The 18631-nt window shown below is 46.7% G+C and overlaps 1 protein-coding gene across 18 annotated transcripts in view; it reads left to right on the top strand.

Annotated features, from left to right (window-relative positions):
• Window positions 1-18631, top strand: part of Dennd2b (DENN domain containing 2B) — a 150729-nt gene that overhangs the window by 112227 nt on the left and 19871 nt on the right. For 17 of the 18 annotated variants that reach the window (NM_001395094.1, XM_063263096.1, XM_063263081.1 and 14 more), the window contains 3 exons: window positions 4018-5268; window positions 9596-9732; window positions 17235-17386. In NM_001395094.1, coding sequence (NP_001382023.1) covers window positions 4018-5268; window positions 9596-9732; window positions 17235-17386 — 1540 coding nt within the window. Of the gene's footprint in view, window positions 1-547; window positions 725-4017; window positions 5269-9595; window positions 9733-17234; window positions 17387-18631 lie in introns of all 18 variants that reach the window. The other variant, XM_039078209.2, reaches the window with a different exon arrangement.

Here is an 18631-nt window from a genome sequence, read left to right as displayed (position 1 = left end):
AGTGTTATCCCATGTCAGTGATGCTATCTGATGTGCAAACTCCTTTCACAAAGATCCAAGCATCCAGACATCTGTCCACAGTGTTGTATCTTTCTTTAAGCCTTCTGTGAGAAATGACCAATTCTTCTGCGCCTGTCCCTACCCTGGGAGCAGAAACCTGCAGAGGCACTTCTCCCATCTCCAGCTAAGAATCACCGAAACAGAGTCCTCTGTGGAGCCCAATGACTTATCTTTGTAGGGACCTGGATTAATCCCCCCCCCTTCTTTTTAGGTGCAGCAAACTTTCTTGATGGTATTCAAGAGAGTAGGGAGGGCTCCCTAGGCCCCTCCTCTTATTATGGGGGTCTGGGATGAAATTGTGAGGGAGATGCTCAGTATTGGGGGCTGAGTTGGGATGGGGACTCCTCAGCAACTGAGGGCCTCTCTCTTTCTCTCAGTATCCTTGCTGGACTGGGGTGGGTGGTCCAGGGTTTCTTGCTCCTTGGAGGCCATGTAGGCCATGAGGTCCACCACCCTGTTGCTGTAGCTGTATTCATTGTCATACCAGGAAATGAGCTTTACAAAGTTGTCATCGAGAGCTATGCCAGCCCCAGCATCAAAGGTGGAAGAGTGGGAGTTGCTGTTGAAGTTACAGGAGACAACCTGGTTCTCAGTGTAGCCCAGGATGCCCTTTAGAGGGCCCTCGGATGCCTGCTTCACCACCGTCTTGCTGTCATCATACTTGGTAGGTTTCTCCAGGCGGCATGTCAGATCCACAATGGATACATTGGGGGTAGGAACATGAAAGGCCATGCCAGTGAGTTTCCCATTCAGTTCTGGGATGACCTCGCCCACAGACTTGGCAGCACCAGTGGATGCAGGGATGATGTTCTGGGCTGCCCCACAGCCATCACACCACAGCTTTCCAGAGAGGCCATTCACAGTCTTCTGAGTGGCAGTGATGGCATGGACTGTGGTCATGTGCCCTTCCACGATGCCAAAGTTGTCATGGATGATCTTGGCTAGGGGGGCTAAGCAGTTGGTGGTACAGGATGATTGCTGACAGTCTTGAGCGAGTTGCCATATTTCTCATGGGGGTGTCGGCCGAAGGGGCAGAGATGATGATCCTTTTGGCCCCAGCCTTCAAATGGGCCCTGGCCTTCTCCATCATGGTGAAGATGCCAGTAGACTCCATGACATACTTAGCACCAGCATAACCATTTGATATTAGCAGGATCTCGCTCCTGCAGATGGTGATAGGCTTCCTGTTGATGACAAGCTTTCTATTCTCAGCCTTGACGTGCTGTTGAGTTTGCCATGGGTAGAGTCATACTGGAACATGTAGACCATGTAGTTGAGGTCAATGAAGGGGTGGTTGATGGCAACAATCTCTATTTGCCAGATGCAGAAAAGGCAGCCCTGGTAACCAGGCGCCCAATACAGCCAAATCCATTTACACCGACCTTCACCATCTTGTCTGTGGGACGAGGCTGGCATAGCACAGGAAGATGCGGCTGTCTCTGGAACAGGGAGGAGCAAAGAGCCTAATCCCATTTTTAAATCTGTGGCTTTATAAAACAAGAGAGACTAGGGACCCCTGACCATTGTACGTAAGCTGGGGTCTCCTTAAGCTCATTGCTCTGCTAGTGCCTACTACAGAGAATTGAGGCTTCTGTTCCCACTTCTCATTGAGCAGGCTTTTTGATCATGAGCTTGGCTATACACTGCAGTTCTCTCGTCTGTGCCTATGTGCAGTACCATGTGCCTATGTACATGTGCAGTGCCTGTGTGCAGTGGCTCCTGTTTGACTTGCCCTTTTTAAAACAACTGAACCCATGTGAGGTTTCCTGTTGATCAGGTCAGTCAGAGGCTGTGACCCAACAGGGAATTGTCAGCCAATCCTTGAGTCACCAGAGCTCCCGTTTTGTATGTGAGCAAGTGGTGACAGCCACTGGCACAGGAGCAGCTGGCCGCCGTCCTGGAGATGGCATGATATTTTGGAGGCTGTGATGCCAGACAGCCCAGTTTCTAATCAGTCAAACCTTCCGTGGGTTCACTGTTAGCAAAATCCTACAACCTTTGAACTAATATTGTTCAAAAGGAACTCGTAAGGTTGACAAGTGATTATCATAGTAGACATCAGAAAAATGTGCTGAAGAGGAGGCTTGCTCATAGCTCTCCTCAGTAAGCTCACTTACCTTTCCCTTCGCCTCTCATTCTTGTCAACACTCATCCAGGGCTTTATAGATGCTGACCGCATGGCTTAGACAGGATCTCTAGCAGAGAAATCCTCTGAGTCTTATAAATGTTGTGTTGTAGACTGGGCTGTGTCCAGTGCCGTGGAGGACTCTGGTGGAGCTATGTTTGGTGGATGAGGCTACTGTTTACTGGTTGCTGTTTTTTATTTCTTCTCCAGTACAAAGTTTTAAAATAAACATATAATTTGATTATAGAGTTTGAACAGATACATGCTTTCTATTACCATTTCTTTCTACCCTAAACCTATGTTTTCACTTTCAGAGTCCCTCTTCTAGTTTCATGACCCCCATAGTATATATAATATATGTGAATGTATGTGTAATCTTGGATCTGTATATGAAGCGAACATGGGTCCATATCTAGGTCACTTTGCTTAACAGAAAAATTTCAAACAACAAAATATTAAGCCACGTGTGGTGGGACAACGCCTTTGATCCTAACACCTGGGAGGCAGAGGCAGGTGGATCTCTGTGAGGTTGAAGCCATTCTGGTCTTTAGAGTGAGTTTCACAACAGCAGGGCTCTGTTACACAGAGAAACCCCATCTCAAAAAACAAGCAAAACGACAGCAAACTTCTAATTCCATTTGATTTCCTGCAGATGCCATGATTTCATTTTTTTTATGGCTGAGTAAAACCCCATTAGAGAGAGAGAGAGAGAGAGAGAGAGAGAGAGAGAGAGAGAGAGTGTTTTACATTGCTGTAGTCTGTTCCTCGTTGGTGAATATCTAAGTTATTTCTACTTTTTAGTTATAAACAGTGCAGCAACAAGTGTGGATGTACAAGTATCTCTGTGCTAGGACTTAGAGTCCTTTGGTACTCTCTTTAGAGAAAAACTTGGTGTAGTGTAAATTCACATTGTGGCTTCACTACTTAACATCTAAGGGACCTTGGGTGCGAGATGTAATTTCTCTAAGTCTTTTTATTTGCATAATGGAGGATAATAATATATAATAATGACCTAATAGAATTTTAATGAAAGTAAATTGAGTTCATGTGTTTGCTGAGATCTGTGTATGGATTTCAAGTGGAAAGGACTCTTTCTTGAGGAGCCTGACTAACCTTTGTAAAGCCATTGGGAATCATAATTCTGGTCAGGATAGTGGGATCTTGTATCAGTAACACAGTCTTAGGGGCAATAACCAAGGGTTAAAGACCAAAAGTTTTGGCATATATATTTGGCATACTTTAGAAAGTAATGTGTTGGGCTTGTTTTGCTGCAGTTTATGGAAGTTGTTCATTAGCATCTCTTCTCAGCTGCTCATTCGCTGATGTATTGATAATTGAGGACCATTTTTAATGTAAAAAGCACTGTCTGTTTTCTTCTAAGAGAGCCGGTTGGCCATGTAGCAGCACATCGCTGTTCTTACTGCTCTCTAGTTGACAGATGCAGATTCTTGGATTTCTCTGGTCTATTGAGGAATAGGCTTCTGCTCTGCACATTACTCAGGCTCCTGAGGATGAGCTAGACAGAAAGACTCATGGAGGTTGCTAAAGAGCTATTCTCTACTTGAGGACAGCCTTAAAGATGTATATTAAATGAGGAATTTTTTTCTTTGTTTTGGACATACAAACCCAGGCTGGCCTCAGACTCCCTGTGTAGCCAGTGATGACCTTGAACTCACAGTCCTCCTGCCTCCCTTTCTCGAGTGATGGGATTGGTGTGGAAGGGAGCACTTAGAGTATTTTTGAGACTTCTATAGAAGCACACCATCAGAATGAAACATCCCTCTGGTTTTTAGACCATTCACTGTTTTCTTTTTCCTCCTTTTTGCTCTTAGGTCTCAGTCAGTTTCTCCGCCTCCAGTTTTATACCCACCAAGAAGTCCCATCTACCCACTCAGTGATAGTGAAACCTCAGCCTGCAGGTATCCCAGCCACTCTAAATCCCAGGTGCTTCTCAAGGACCGGCACTCCCGAAATCCTTCACCTCTAGGTCAAGACCCCTCCCCAGACACTTCACCACCCATCTGTACCCTCAAGGCTACCAGCTTCAGCTACTTGGACAGAACCCCTTCATTACGCAGAAGAGAGGACCAGAGGGAGAGCGTTCAAGGTGCAGTCCAGGATGTAGAGGGTGTGGCTGCTTGCCTTCCCCTTGCCCAGAGCACCCCATTCCTAGGGTCTGGCCCACGGAGTGTCTTGCTGAGTTGCACTGGTACCCGAGCCCACAACCTGGGTATCCGAGAGAAGATTTCAGCATGGGAAGGTCGCCGAGAGGCTTCACCCAGGATGAATCTGTGTGGAGAGAAGCGGGAGGGCCCTGGGAGCGAGAGATCGGTCAGTGAGGGCTGCCCTAGCGTGGGCTGCCCCAGTGTGGTGCCATCCCCTTGCAGCTCAGAAAAGACCTTTGATTTCAAAGGCCTCCGGAGGATGAGCAGGACCTTATCTGAGTGTTCCTACCCTGAGACAGAGGAGGAGTCAGAGGCACTTCCTGTACGGGACTCTTTATACCGGCTGGAGAAGCGTCCAAGCCGGACTGAGCCCAGTGCCTTGCTCAGGGGCCATGGCATCAGGAAAGAGAGCTCAGCAGTGCTGAGCCGGATCCAGAAAATTGAACAAGCCCTAAAGGAGCAGCCTGGCTGTGGTCTCCCCCAGCTCCCTAGCAGCTGCTACAGTGTAGACCATGGGAGGAGGAAGACTGGAACCTTGGGCACCTCGGAGGAGCCAGCAGGAACTGCAAGTGTAAGCTCCAGCAGCAGGGCAGGAGGAGCCACCGGAGTTGCCAGGGAGGCAGGCCCACCCCTGGACAGGGAAGGCAGTGGTTCCATGAAGTCAGAGACTCCTGGAAATAGCTCTAGTCCCCAGCTGCTGCCTTCAAAGAGCTCCCCTGATCCCGCTGTGAACCCTGTTCCCAAACCCAAGCGTACCTTTGAGTACGAGGCTGACAAGAATCCCAAGCCGAAGCCAAGCAATGGTCTACCTCCTTCACCCACACCTGCTGCTCCACCTCCCTTACCTTCCACCCCAGCCCCACCAGTCACCCGGAGGCCAAAGAAGGATATTCGTGGTCACCGGAAGTCACAGAACAGGTAAGGCATGCCCTCCCGTGTCAGGAAGTGGGACCTAATGGCATTGTTTTTAAATGGAAGAAGCAAGAGCAGATTGTGCTTAGGTCATAAGAGTATGTATGCTACAAGCTCTGAAGCACTGAATAATTAATTGTTAGTTTGGCAGTTTGGGCAGAAAAATGGTTCTCCTGCTCCCCTGACCCCTTCTACTTCTTCATTTTGTACCTGACCTGGAACCTGCTATAGACTAGGCTGGCCTTGAACTCCTGCCTTGGCTTCAGTGCTGGGTTTAAAGCTGTGTACCATCACCTGTCCTGTTCTTCAGCTCTTGAAAGGAAGAAAGAATGAAAGCCATGCTCACCAGTGCTGGGTACTGAAGATGTTCGTTAGCTTTGTTAGTGTAGAGCCAGCTATGCTAACAAGTCCCTAGTCCTTCACCAGAGGTCAAAACTAGCTTCAGTTTGGGTCTTTTAGAGAAAACACCCTCACAATCAAAGGAAGTGCCAGCACTAAATGCAGCTCCTTAAGTGAAATGTTATCAGAGGGTTGCACTCTATCATTAATATAGGGGTGTTCTCTTGAGGGCCCCCAGCCTGTAAGGATGGCCTGGTTCTATTTCAAAGAGTGGTTCTTGGGTCTTGAAAGAGAAAGTTATAGAGAAATATTTCACCAGTTTCTTGGCTAAATCCAAGACCAACCTTTTCTGGGAGCTTCCATTGGTTCATGTTCAGTTTTGACACTTGGATCCTCACTAGGGACAGCTCCTAGGTGTGACTTAGAAGCTGGAGTTGGTCAGAGTTGAAAGGTACCTGTTAACCTGATTCTGTGGCAGGCTGGAAGCAAGTGTTTTTGGAATTTTTACCTTTATCCTATATATCCCAAGATTGGATAGGCACTCACTTGCTTCCCTGCCTGTACACCATCTTCACACTTTATCCAGCACTCCCATCTGAAGTACAGACCTTCCATTTGTGCATAGTCATATACTCTGGCCTATCTGGCCTATCCCTGGAGTGCTTACTGACTCCTTAATTTGTTTACCAGCCTGCCAGTGTTACTTGCTGTGTCCATTTCTGCTAACATCTGTCAAAAGCCTGCTGTGTGCCTAGCCTTGTGCTGGTCTTAGAGACACGGAGGCAAGTAAGACATGGTTCTTCCTTCATACATAGATAAATCATAGATACCATGATACGCACCATGATCCCTGCCAGTGCAGAATCCTCTGTAGAGACTTGGAGGAGAAGCATGTAAATTCATTTTCGAAGTAAGGGGAGGCCACTCCTGGAGGTAATAACTGGGCCAGATTTTAGAAGAACAAAAAGCAGTTTGTCTAGGTAGGAAGAGGGAGTAGGACAGAGGTGATGGACTTGAAGGGGTTACCGGTATTCCCATACACCACTTTTACACACACATGCACTATGTGGTGGAGTCTTTTTAAGAATTTAGCAGACTTCCGCCTGTGTGTTTGGAGAAAAAGAGGAACAGTTCAGAAAGTGTAAGCTGGTGTGCTTGCTTATCTGAACCTAGAGGGTGTTCCTCTGAAGGAGTATAGATGGTAAGTTTAGCTGAGTTTCATCAGGTGTGCTTCTTACAGACTTATTTTAAAGAAATGAAAGCCAGATATTTATTGTGCTCAACCAAGGGGTTGGGGATGTTTTTTTCTTTTTGTTTGTTTGTTTGTTTTGAGGAAGAGAGACTAGGGTTCAGTCAGTTACATGCTTTCCATACAAGGGTGAAGATTGGAGTTCATGTCCCCAGCACTCATGTAAATGCTGGGCATGGTACATGGCAACCCCAGCTCGTGCATTTAGACAGGCAGATCCCTGGTGCTCGTTGGCGAGCCAGCTGAGTTGAAAGGATGAGCTGCAGAGACTGTGTCTCAAGGAAATAAGGCACACAAGAGGGGCCCACACCTTTCATTAATCCCAACACTTGGAAGGCAGGTGGATCTACATAGTGAGTTTCAGGCCAGTCAAGGCTATACAGAGTGAGACGTTGTCTCAAAACAAAACAAAACAAAACAAAACAGAACAAATCTCAAAAAATAAAGTGGAGAACAGTCAAGGAAGTTAACTATGTCTGACTTCTACACCTACACGAACCTGTACGTACATGTACACACATGTCCTGGAAATAGACACTATTTATCTCGATGAGAGGTGGTATGTTAGCCTTCATCATGGCACTTGCCTAAAATGTCAAGTCTGTTCTTACCCCAATGAAGACGATCTCGTTTATATAGTATTTGACTATTTAGTTGGGGTATCTTGGCCACAACAGAAGTTTTTGAGACATCGGGGATAAAGTACTTGGCCATGGATATTTGTACATATCAGGAAGGGATACCTAAAGACAGAATTCTAAGGAATCCTGGCATTTAAAAGGCCAGTTAGTGGGGCATAGTGGCACATGCCTTCAGTCCTAGCACCCAGAAAGTTATAGGCAGGCAATCTGTGTGGGTTTGAGGCCATCGTGGTCTATATAGAGAGTTTTAGGCCACCTAGCCTACATAGGGAAACCATGTCTGGAAATAATAAATATAAGAGGGGTTGGGGATTTAGCTCAGTGGTAGAGCGCTTGCCTAGCAAGCGCAAGGCCCTGGGTTCGGTCCTCAGCTCTGGAAAAAAAAAAATAAGAGCAGCCTTTAAAAAAATAATCCTTCATTAGAGCATAAAAAATAATTGCCCGGATTATATGAAAACTAATGCTGATTTATCATGGGAGTACAAGAGAGTGGCAGGATAAGAAGTATTGTGTTACGCTGAATGCTATAGAGGGCCAGGTGAGCTGAAGAGGGTGGTGTAGTCAGTCCTTGTCTTGCAACCCAGGGTTCTGAAGATAAGTGTTCAATAAACAAGAAAGAGAAGATTTCACTGGAAGAGAGACACTTGTGGATAAGAAGGTTCAGTCATGCTGCTCTTCTTTCCCCAAGGGACATGAAGGGGACATTCAGAGAACCCATGTGGTAGAGAGACAACCAACAAGTTGTTCTCTGACCTGCATATGCATGCCTAAAATAAGTAAGCATAATTAATAAAAGTCAAGATGTGTCAGATGCCATATCATATTCACCTGCTCACCTCATTGGCTTTCACTGGGAGGGACGTGCCTTGGAGACAGAGATGATTCAGCCAGCATCCCAACTCAGATGAGGGAGAGGCAGAAATGCTGTGGTCTCAAGACATCTTAGGATCCAAGAAGCTGCAGTTGCAGTACTGCAGTGTAGGTTTTCTGGGGATAGGAAGGAATAGAGAACTAGCTTGACCGAAGGACTAGCTTGTTTAGAGGACAGCCCTTCTTGGGTCAGCAAACCATCCCATACCATTTTACCTAACAGCCCTGGAAGTGACCTTCCAGGGGCAAACCCACTCAGAGCCCTTGCTAGGAGACTGATCGAACTGTTCCTTTGGGACTTGTAGACTCTTCTCAAGAAACGATGCTTTCTAGGTCTGAGAAGCCAGAATTGTGTTAGAAGGTTAGGCTCTGAAAGAGACAGCTTTGGAAAATCCTGCCTGTCACTTCAGTCTCCTTATTTGTAAATGGCACAAAAACTGCCAGCACTGTTGTGAAGGCCAGTGAGAGACACAAGAACAGGTATATTTGACATGGCATCTGACCATGTTTTTGTTTTTAATTAATTATATTTTTATTTTAGGTATGCATGTAGAGGACAGAGTACAACTTAAAAGAGTTGGTTCTCAGCCACGTATAGCGCCCACACCTTGATCCCACCACTCCAGAGGCAGAAACAGGCAGATCTCTGAGTTTGAGGCCAACCTGGTCTTCAGAGAGAAAGTTCCAGGACAGATAGGACTACATAGAGAGAAACCCTGTCTCAATAAAAAAGAAAAGAGAAAAGGGGGATGGGGGGGGAAGAGAATGGAGAGGGAGAGGAGAGGGAGAGGAGAGGAGGGGAGAGGAGAGGGAGAAGAGAGGGATAGAAGAGGAGGGGAGAAGGAGAAGGAAAGGGAAAGGAGAGGAGAGGGAAAAGGAGAGGGGGGGAGGGAGAGGAGAGGAAGGGAGAGGAGAGGAGAGGAGAGGAGAGGAGAAGAGAGAGGAGAGGAGAGGAGAGGAGAGGTTTGGCTCTCTGTGTACCACATGAGTCCTAAGGATTGAACTCAGGCTATCAGGCTTGGTGGCAAGTGCCTTTTCCTGCCAAGTTATCATCTCACTAGCCCCGAGGGGGTGTTTTTGAATTTGGGAGTTATTACTTCCCTTCAGACCATCTGTCACTCACTCGGAGTAGGGTAACAGGTTCAAGGAGCAGGGCCTCTGCTCTTTACCATTACTACTCCCAGCAACACAGAATGATCTGGTCCAGCCAAATGACTCTTGCTCTTGTCCACAGAAAATCCTTTGAGTTTGAGGATGCATCCAGTCTCCAGTCCCTGTACCCCTCTTCTCCTACTGAGAATGGTACTGAGAGTCAACCCAAGTTTGGATCCAAAAGCACTTTAGAAGAGAATGCATATGAAGATATTGTGGGTAAGCAATGGTGGAGGTGATGGGGGTGGGCCTTCCCTCGGGGCTATAGAACAAGTACTGGAAGAAATGTTCATGGCTCATCTCATACGGAACACCATGGTTCCACCTTAGGTAATTCCTGAGTGAAGGGACAAACGACACAATTCCTTTCTTGTGTTCTTGGAAGACTTGAGAGCCTAACAATACTCTTCCTTAGCTGTGTCATTAGGCAAGTCACTTAACTGTTGCAGGGTTCTGTTTTTCTGTAAATCCACAGCAATGTGAGAATACGAACATTAGCACTAGTAGTAATAACAATTAAGATTGTTGTTGGGGGACTGAAGAGATGCCTCTTGGTTAGAACACTGGAGACACTTCCAGAGGACTCAAGTTCCATTCCCAGCAAGCATATAGCAGCCACAACTGTCTATATCTTAAGTCCCAAGGGATCTTATGCTTTCTTCTGGCCTCAAGGAGCACTGAACACACATGGTACACATATATGCATTCAGACAAGCACTTATACACATAAAATACAAATAAAATCTCAGAAAAACTGTTGTTCGGATTAGGTGAGCTGAGGATACGACACTGGCAGACGTGGCATCTAATATAAGCCTGCTTCCTGTTTCAAAGACATCTGTAATTTCCCAGTGTCCTCTCATGGCTGAAGAGGTGAGGGAGCTCAGTAGAACTCCATTTATGGGGCAACTAATTCTCTATGAGAACTCTGCCTTCTTGACCTAATTCCCTTCCAGAGACCCAATCAGGGCTTTCTGATAATAAGTTTGAGGAGACACAGATATTCAGATGTATAGCCAGTTTCATAGATTCTAGAAAAAGATGGGATTTTTTTTTTTTTTTTTTTTTTTTTTGTGAAGAGGCCTTGGTAGAGGCTTCAAACACTGAGTCTGTGTCTCCACATTTTGGAGATACTGGGTTTTTTTCAAGGACTTCTAGTAAACCTGCTCAATCTTTGCCCTACAAAAACAATTTCTGGTCAGAAAACAGATTGCCTCTGGGTGGGCCGTAGATGCTATCTTTACCTTCCAGGGCTGTATTCTATACAAACACCTGAAGAGTACAGTTTGGCAGCATTCATTCTCCTACCCTGCAGAAGTACTGTTACCATTCTGCCTTGCAAGGAAGTAAGCATGATATTAGCGGGACTGATTTCAAGGACCTACAAAGGAGTAGAGTACACAGTCCTGTGTTTGGTTTATTTTGGGTATTTTTATCTGTTTTGAGATAAATCTTTTGCTATGCAGCCCAGGTTAGCCTAGAACTCTAAATTATTCTGCCTCGCCTTTCAAGTACCAGGATTACAGGTCTGTGCTACCATCTGACTACTTTCGATACTCGTTTTAGTTTTATCCTTATCTTCTTCAGGGGACCTTTGATTCTGTGCAAAATGTGTCTCTGAATAGATCAACAAAGCAGGGAGATGCACTGTGCCATCCTCATTTTAGGGTCATCTTGTTCATCTCCAGCCTTGAATTAGGAGAACACGGTCTTAATTAACATGAGCAAGAGTAGTGGCCACAGTAGAGAGAACCTTTCAGATTCTTAGGCTAAGAGAATCTTATGAAGAAGGGGTCATCTGCTTTCCCATGTGCATGTTTAGTGCTTGTGGAAGTCTGAAGAGGGCATTAGATTCCCTGCTGGGAACTGAACTCTTGTTCTCTGAAAAAGCAGCAAGAGCTCTTAACCACTGAGCTATTTCACTAACCTGTGATTTCTCTACCAGTCACTGAGCTAGTGCTTTTTGCCACATTTAGACCCATAGACATACTGCTGTCTAGGTATGGGGCATATAGCGTGTCTCCATGCAAATGTGCACTGTAGCAGTGAGACTGTAGGAACAAGGGCCTCTGACAACAGGAGACTGGGGATAGATGCCTTTCTCTAACTGCTTGTGAAATGACAGCTCTGTATTCAGAGGAGCTGTGGGGATCAGAGCCAAAGATCCAGAATCAAGGTGAGCAGTTAAGAAAGATGCTTCAGTATACACTCTGCTTTGTACAACTTTCATCTCCAGCTAATCTTCCAGAGACACACCCACCCTGCTCTGTGTGCTCTCACACAGATACAGTGTCGCAGAGTAGAAGAAAATTTCTAATGAGTAAGAAGACAGCTCTGCTGCTTCATCTTTCCCATCCTTCAGCCTCCTATTACAGAGTCTTTTCCAGTTGGCAGATAATGTAATGTTCTCATTACTGCTCAGGGCTCTTGGGACTATCTACCGTGACTGCTATATGTTGGCAGGAAGCTGTAGTTTTTCTACAATCCCTGTAGCACAGCTGGCAGGAAGGACTGATCATTACTGTGTTCTTACAAGGCTTAGGAGGCCATTCTGTGCTGCCCAAATATTCCAGGGGTAGATGTATTTTTATAGCAACTAAACTATCAGGAGACAAGACCCCCCCCACTCCCACCCCATCACACACACACACACACACACACACACACACACACACACACACACACACACACACACGCCAGTTCATGAGTCAAGACTCTGGAAGGGAATTTTTTAGAGGCACTATCCTGGGTACAGAGCTATTTCCTGGGCCTTCTTAGGAAAGGGGAGGATATCTGCTTCTCATTTGTTAAGGAGACTCTTTTCTACTTTGGAAAGTATATGAAGAGACAAGAAATGTGGAAGCAGCTTGGTTGCTTCTTGGATGGATGAGGTGAAACTAGGGGGAAGCACTGTACATGGTAAAGTTGGGGTTAGGCATCTTCCTAATCACTCACCCAACTTTTGGATTCCTGGGTCCTTGGGAAGAAAAATGGGGGAGGATATAAGGAAGAGGGTAAGACAGTGACCAAGCACTGATTTGGGTGCTTGTGGTTTGCAAGTTGGGGTAGAAGTAGCTTTGAGAGTTTGTTAGGACAATACATCTCCCACAGCAGTTCAGTCTGAATCTTATGACCTAACCAGAGAAGCTAGAAGAAAAAGTATAAGGGAGGAGAGCCCTGTTAGATTCTGGTTGGTTTTCCCTCCACTTTCTTCTTTCTTCAAAGAGATTCATAAATGTGAACTCTTAGAGCCTTCCAGGGCTCTCTTGTTGTTCAACTTTGAAGGTCATTTTCATTTTCTTGTCTAGGATTGATCAGTGGCTCTGACTTCTAGTTCTCACCTAGCCTCTCTCTGCCTTGGGGTATTAAGACTGTTTCTGGTTCCAACTGGATTTTCCAGCTTTGTGGTACTTCAGGTCAACTGTGATAAAATAAGCTTTGTTCTGGGCCTGTGACGATGGATCTTGTAAGGGAAGCAGAGAGTTCCTATGCTAAGTCTCCATCATGGGTGCATTCCTTTGGGCTGGTGTTCCTGGACTGTTAGAGGTTGTAGCCCATTGTTCCAGAGGCGAATAGGCCATCTCTGTTAGAAGCAGACATGAGCAAGGCACTTGAGAGAATTTACTGGCCTCCTGCCCATATCAGGCACACAGCCTGAAGAGTACAGGGTGGTATTCTCCAGAAAGGCTGAGATTTCAAAGCCTGCCAATTTGCAATAGTAAGGATCAAAAAGAAAGTTGTTTCCCTGCTGCTTTCTAAAGCTGTTCGTTTTTGTCTATCTGACCAGAAGATGCTGCTGTTCTACAGTGGCAGCGAATTCTGAGCCTGACAATGAAAATGCACCTTAGGAAGCAGCTTGCTAAGGGATCGTGTAGAGTGGCATCTGCCTGATCAAGGAGCCTGGGCTACATTCCTGCTGTGATTTCCACTCCTATCAGTTAGCTTGAGAGCTGCCAGGGCATCTGAATGTCAGTGGGATACAAGTCAGAACAGGTTTTGCCAGTAAAGCCTCTTCAGTTTCTATTTCACTTTTCTCATTCACCCAGGCTGGGCAACAGAGAGAAACAGAGGGACCTACAAGCATGGATGCAGAACAGCCAAGAGCTGTAGCCTAGGGATTGTTCCCAGGGCTGTTGGAAATGAGGGTAATAGCAGTCCCCAAGGGAAGTGGCCCCCAGCCTGGCCCTTTTCCCTCCTGTATAAGGAAGTGAGAAAGGCGGAGACCCAGGAGAAACAGTCAGTTGGAGCCAGAGGATTTCGAGGAAGGGGAGCTAGCCTTAGTTATCTGTGCAGCCCAGGAAGTTTGAAGTGTTATGGGTACTTTGGATAGATGCACTCCTTTCGAAACTGTTATTGTAGTTTATGAATGAGTGGGGAATAAAGAAGGCAGTTTTCCTGTGTGGCAGCCAAAAGAGCTGTAGGAAGGAGTGGGAGTCGGACCTGATGGAGCAGGAGTCTTCTAGAAGGATCAGTATGCTGAGACTGGGCTCTGGTAAGCCTCTTTCAGCAGAGTGCAAAGCAGAAGTCACTGGGGGGGGGGGTGGGGGGGTGCCTGTGGCCCTTACCTTGTCAGCAAAGCTGGGAAAGGTTGAGACCTCTGCTTTCCCAAGCCAAGCTTGATGAGATGAGGCTGCACAGAGCCAGCCTTGGCTTACCACTCTGTTACCCTGTAAATGCTGGGCAGGCTGTCCTGGGGGAACCATGCAGGCAGAGTTGCAAGTGAAAGGTATGCAGTCTGTCTAAATCCCAGTCTCAACAAAAGTACCAGGCAAATTGTCACCTTATTCCTCCATTCAGCTCTGGCCTCCCACTTTCACTGTGGTGTACTCTGAGCACTATGTCCCACTTGCTCCCCCCCCCCCAGCAAATTCAGTTTATTGGCTCTAGAATTCACTGTCTTTTTGCTCTTTGCCCATCCATACTTGTAGGCATCTTTGCTGCCTGCAGAGATGACTGGGAGTCCCAGGAGCATACGATAATGGACTTGGACTGATCCGATCGGGGCCAGCTAAGGCTGAGAAGCAGAGCATGATGATTACGGGTTACTTAGGTTAGAGAGGAAGCTGGCACTAGAGTGGGCAGGAGGTGTCAGTACATTCATACTTCCACAGAGGCAGTTCAGCACACACAAGTTGGTACCTTCCAACTGTCCTTCCCAAGGTAGTCGTCAACGCAGCCATGTCTGCTTCTGCTGCTTCTCTGGAATTCATCTTACACGTTTTTCTTGGAGCTTTAGATTCTACATCAATTGTCCAAGCTCTGATTCTGCGAAAAGAAGGAAGGAAAAAGAGAAGAAGATGAAGGAAAAAAGGAATTAGACTTAAGGGCTCACAGCATGGCCCCAGACACTATGAGGAAGCATCAGATATAGGGGTCAGGGAGCAGTTCCACTCTTTGCTTTGCTGTGCCCATCCTCCTCCCATCCCCCCTCTGTTCTTCCTTTCCTCCCCATCCCAGGGGGCATTTGATAACATGTAATGTCAGGATAGTATTGAAAGGCCAGAATTGCAGTAAATGTCCTGTAAATGGTCAGGTCAGTTCCTCAACCCAAAATGTCAACTGCTCCGAGAACCTTTGGTGGAAAGGGATTGGGATGGATTTTCTTATAAGTTGGAGATAATGAGGACTCTGGCCAGTCACTTAGTCCAAGACAGTGTGAATGAGTGTAAAATAAATATAAACAAATATTTCTCTAGCCCCAATCTGGAAAGTAAAACACATGTCCTGTGTTACAGATCAGAAGAGTAGTTATGCCCTAGCATTCTTCTATTCTGTATCCCCTTCCTCTCTCAACCTCGTAAGGTATTTATTAGGTAGGGACCAAGAAGTAGCAAACCCACCCACCTCCCTCAGAAATATACCTCACTTGAAGTGGGCTGGAAAAACGTGCAGGGGATGCCGGGTTTGAGACTTGCTTCTCCAGACAGGGCTGCTGCGCCAACTTTACTTAGTCAGGGCCCTGGAATGGAGAAGAGTCATTTTAATGGCATGGCTGTTATAGGAAAAGCTGTGCTCCATCGCTGGGGAGCATGTTGTGTTGGGAATCGCTTAATCCAACCCCAACTCTTTTCTTGACTCATCCTTGACTCATAAGATTACAGAGACTGGCATTGCTTCTGCTGCAGTCTGTATCCTCACTCCCACCTCCACAAAGGCATTTCCTAAAGTCCTTGTGGTTTCTTATTTAATTAATAGATGCTTCAGTGTAGGAGAGCCTCAGCTTTTTGAGGAATTGCTAAGCATGCTGGGATTGCATTTTCTTCTGCAGTCCCAGCAGCCTCTATTTTTAGTCTGGTAGAAGTTGGGGTAAGATGCATACAGGTATTGGCAGGGTAGCCATGGGGCTCAGCATTTGCCCAAACTCAGTCCTGTTCACACATCCTTTCCTGGGCACACTATCTGCCACATAAGTCCCAAACAGTAGCATTGAGTCTGGGGTAAGAAAACAGAAAGACAAGGGAAGGGAAGGGAGGGTTGTATTGGTAAGGAGTCTCTGGATCTTGTTACCACCATGATTTCACTGCTGGGATTAAGCCTAGACTGATGAAGCAACATGACTCCTTGGTATTACTGTGTGTTAGAAAAGCCTCATTGGGGCTGAGAGATGCCTCAGAGGTTAAGAGCACTGACTGCTTTGCAGAGGTCCTGAGTTCAATTCCCAGCAACCATATGGTGGTAGCTTATGACCATCTGTAATGGAATCCAATGCCTTCTTCTGGTGTGTCTGAAGGCAGCTACAGTGTACTCACATACATGGAAGGAAGGAAGGGAGGGAGGGAGGGGGAGGGAGGAGGGAAAGAGAGGGGGGAAGGGGGAGCAAGGAAGGAAGAAATAAAGCAGGCCTCATTGGAGGTTCAGGAAGGTGTAACTTAGAAAAAGATGGATCTCAAAAACCTTATAGTCTTGGGCAAGAACTATGTTTGGGGCTTTCCTAAGATTTTCTGGTAGTGTCAATACAGAGCATACTGCCAGAGATTTTAGAAACTGGTCCTGAGATGCAAGAACTCTCCTCCTTTCTTTTGCCCTGGACCCCTTCCAAGCCTTTCACACTCCCATGTGTCACTGTGGAAAAGCCTCTGCCAAATGGGGAATGATGAGGACTCTCTCTCTGCCGAGGTTACCAGTAGAGATGGTAGCTGATACTATGCTGAGAGAGAAGAATGGAAGAGTGTCACTGAGCACCCACTGTGGCTGGTTGGCCCCCTGGTTGCCTGAGACAATTCCTCTTCCTGAAAGACTTGGAGAGCACAGGAGTAGGTCTGAGGAGGATCTAGCAAAGCTCTGCTCCCTAGAGTTCTTTGAGTTCTGTCATGCTTGCCCCTGAAACTGGCCCCAGAGAGACCCACAGAGAGTCGAGGTATAGCTATGGGATCTCTGAAAGTCTTTCCAGAAGCCAGTCTCCGGGGGCTTTACCAGCTGAAGGGTTAGAGCCAGGGAAACTTGTAATGTCAGCCTTGTCCTCTGCCAGTCTTGTGTAATCCCTAAATGTATAAAGCAGTGGCCAGACAAGGCTGAGCTGAGCTGAGCTGGAGGTAGGGAGTGGGGGCCTCAGCTTCTGGACTTGGAGCCAGGATCTGTTTGTAGCCTTCCCACTGCAGACCGGCTGCTGCATGACTCACGAGCTGAAGGGCCAGGCGGGAGATACTCTGGTCACAGGGATTGTGTGTACCTCTCACTCTCTCATTCTTTCCTTCTCTTCTCCAACGTTGCCTCCTCTGCAGGAGGGCTTCCCAAGGAGAATCCCTATGAGGATGTGGACTTAAAGAACCGAAGAGCTGGACGAAAATCCCAGCAACTGTCTGAGAACTCCCTGGACTCTTTGCACAGGATGTGGAGTCCTCAAGACAGGAAGTACAACAACCCACCCATGCAGGTAATGCAGTTCTGGCCGCAGCAGTTTGAGGGCCTGCCCTCAAGCTTTTACTTATGCTGTTGTCCTGGCTAGCAGTCGGCAGAGGACTTTGCCTCAGGAGAGAGCTGTGCACTCAGGGCCTTCTGCCATGTTGAAACTGCTGTGGGCAACTGAGATGTGCTCTCAAGGCATACTGTCTTGCCTTCTTCTTTCTCACTGTTTGAGTTCTAGCAAGAAAACCAAACCAAGAGCTCATACAGTCTCCTCTCAGCAGCAAATAAGAAGATGGGTTTTTTTTTTTTTTTTAGAGCCTTAACAGTCCGCAGCTCTGCCCCAAATTATCTTAGCTGTGGAATTTGAGGCTCCATGGCAAGACTTGGGAGAGCCAGCTAGTGAGGGCCCGTGCTCTCAAGGTACTTTCAGGCTTTTCTTAGTCTCTGTTCTCAATAGCACTTGGCAGAGGGGTTGTGTACCTAGTGACTTCTACCATGTTGAAAACCCTATGGGCAGGCAGGTAGGACCCTCAGGGATGCTTGCCTTCCTGGCAATATGTGGGATCCACTACCATGTAGGCTCTATATTGAAAGCATCAGTGTTTATAGGGGGAAAGGGTGGGTATATAGATTAGGGCTGAGATAAGGGCAACCCAGGACATTGTAGTGAGGGAGGGAGTTACTTGAATATGAGGCCTACCTTGCTGAGCCCTGTTGGCCAGAGTCTAGAGCCCTGTTCTCTCCCTGGAAGAAGTGAGTGTGGCCAGACTTCCAGAATCACATAGCAGAGCAGACTGGCAGGAGGGAATAAAGAGTGTTTGGGACTGGGAAGATAGCCCAGCGGGTAAAATGCTTACTGTACAATGTGAACCTCAGAGCCCAGATTCCCCAGGACCCATGTAAAACCAAATGCAGTAGCAATGGTCCATAATCCCAGTGTTCCTATAGCAAGACAAAGTGGAGAATCTGAAGAAGCTAGGGGGTCACCTAGCCTGATATATGCAGAAGCAAACAATGTGGAACAAGCAAATTGGAGGTGAAGATCAACACCCAATCTGGACTCAAACACATGTCTGTATAACCACATTCAAACAGGCACGAACACACACACACACACACACACACACACACACTGAATGAATGAATGAATGAATGAATGAATGAATGAAGAACAGTTGAGAGCACTTACTATTCTTTCAGAGGACCCACATTCAGTTCTCAACACCCACATAGCAGTTCACACAGCCATCTGTAACTCCAGTTTGGGGGAATC

The sequence above is a fragment of the Rattus norvegicus genome, chromosome 1, assembly GCF_036323735.1.
Source record: "Rattus norvegicus strain BN/NHsdMcwi chromosome 1, GRCr8, whole genome shotgun sequence".
NCBI lineage: Eukaryota > Metazoa > Chordata > Mammalia > Rodentia > Muridae > Rattus > Rattus norvegicus.
The sequence above is the reverse complement of the archived record's forward strand: the minus strand, read 5'-3'. Positions and strand labels throughout refer to the sequence as shown.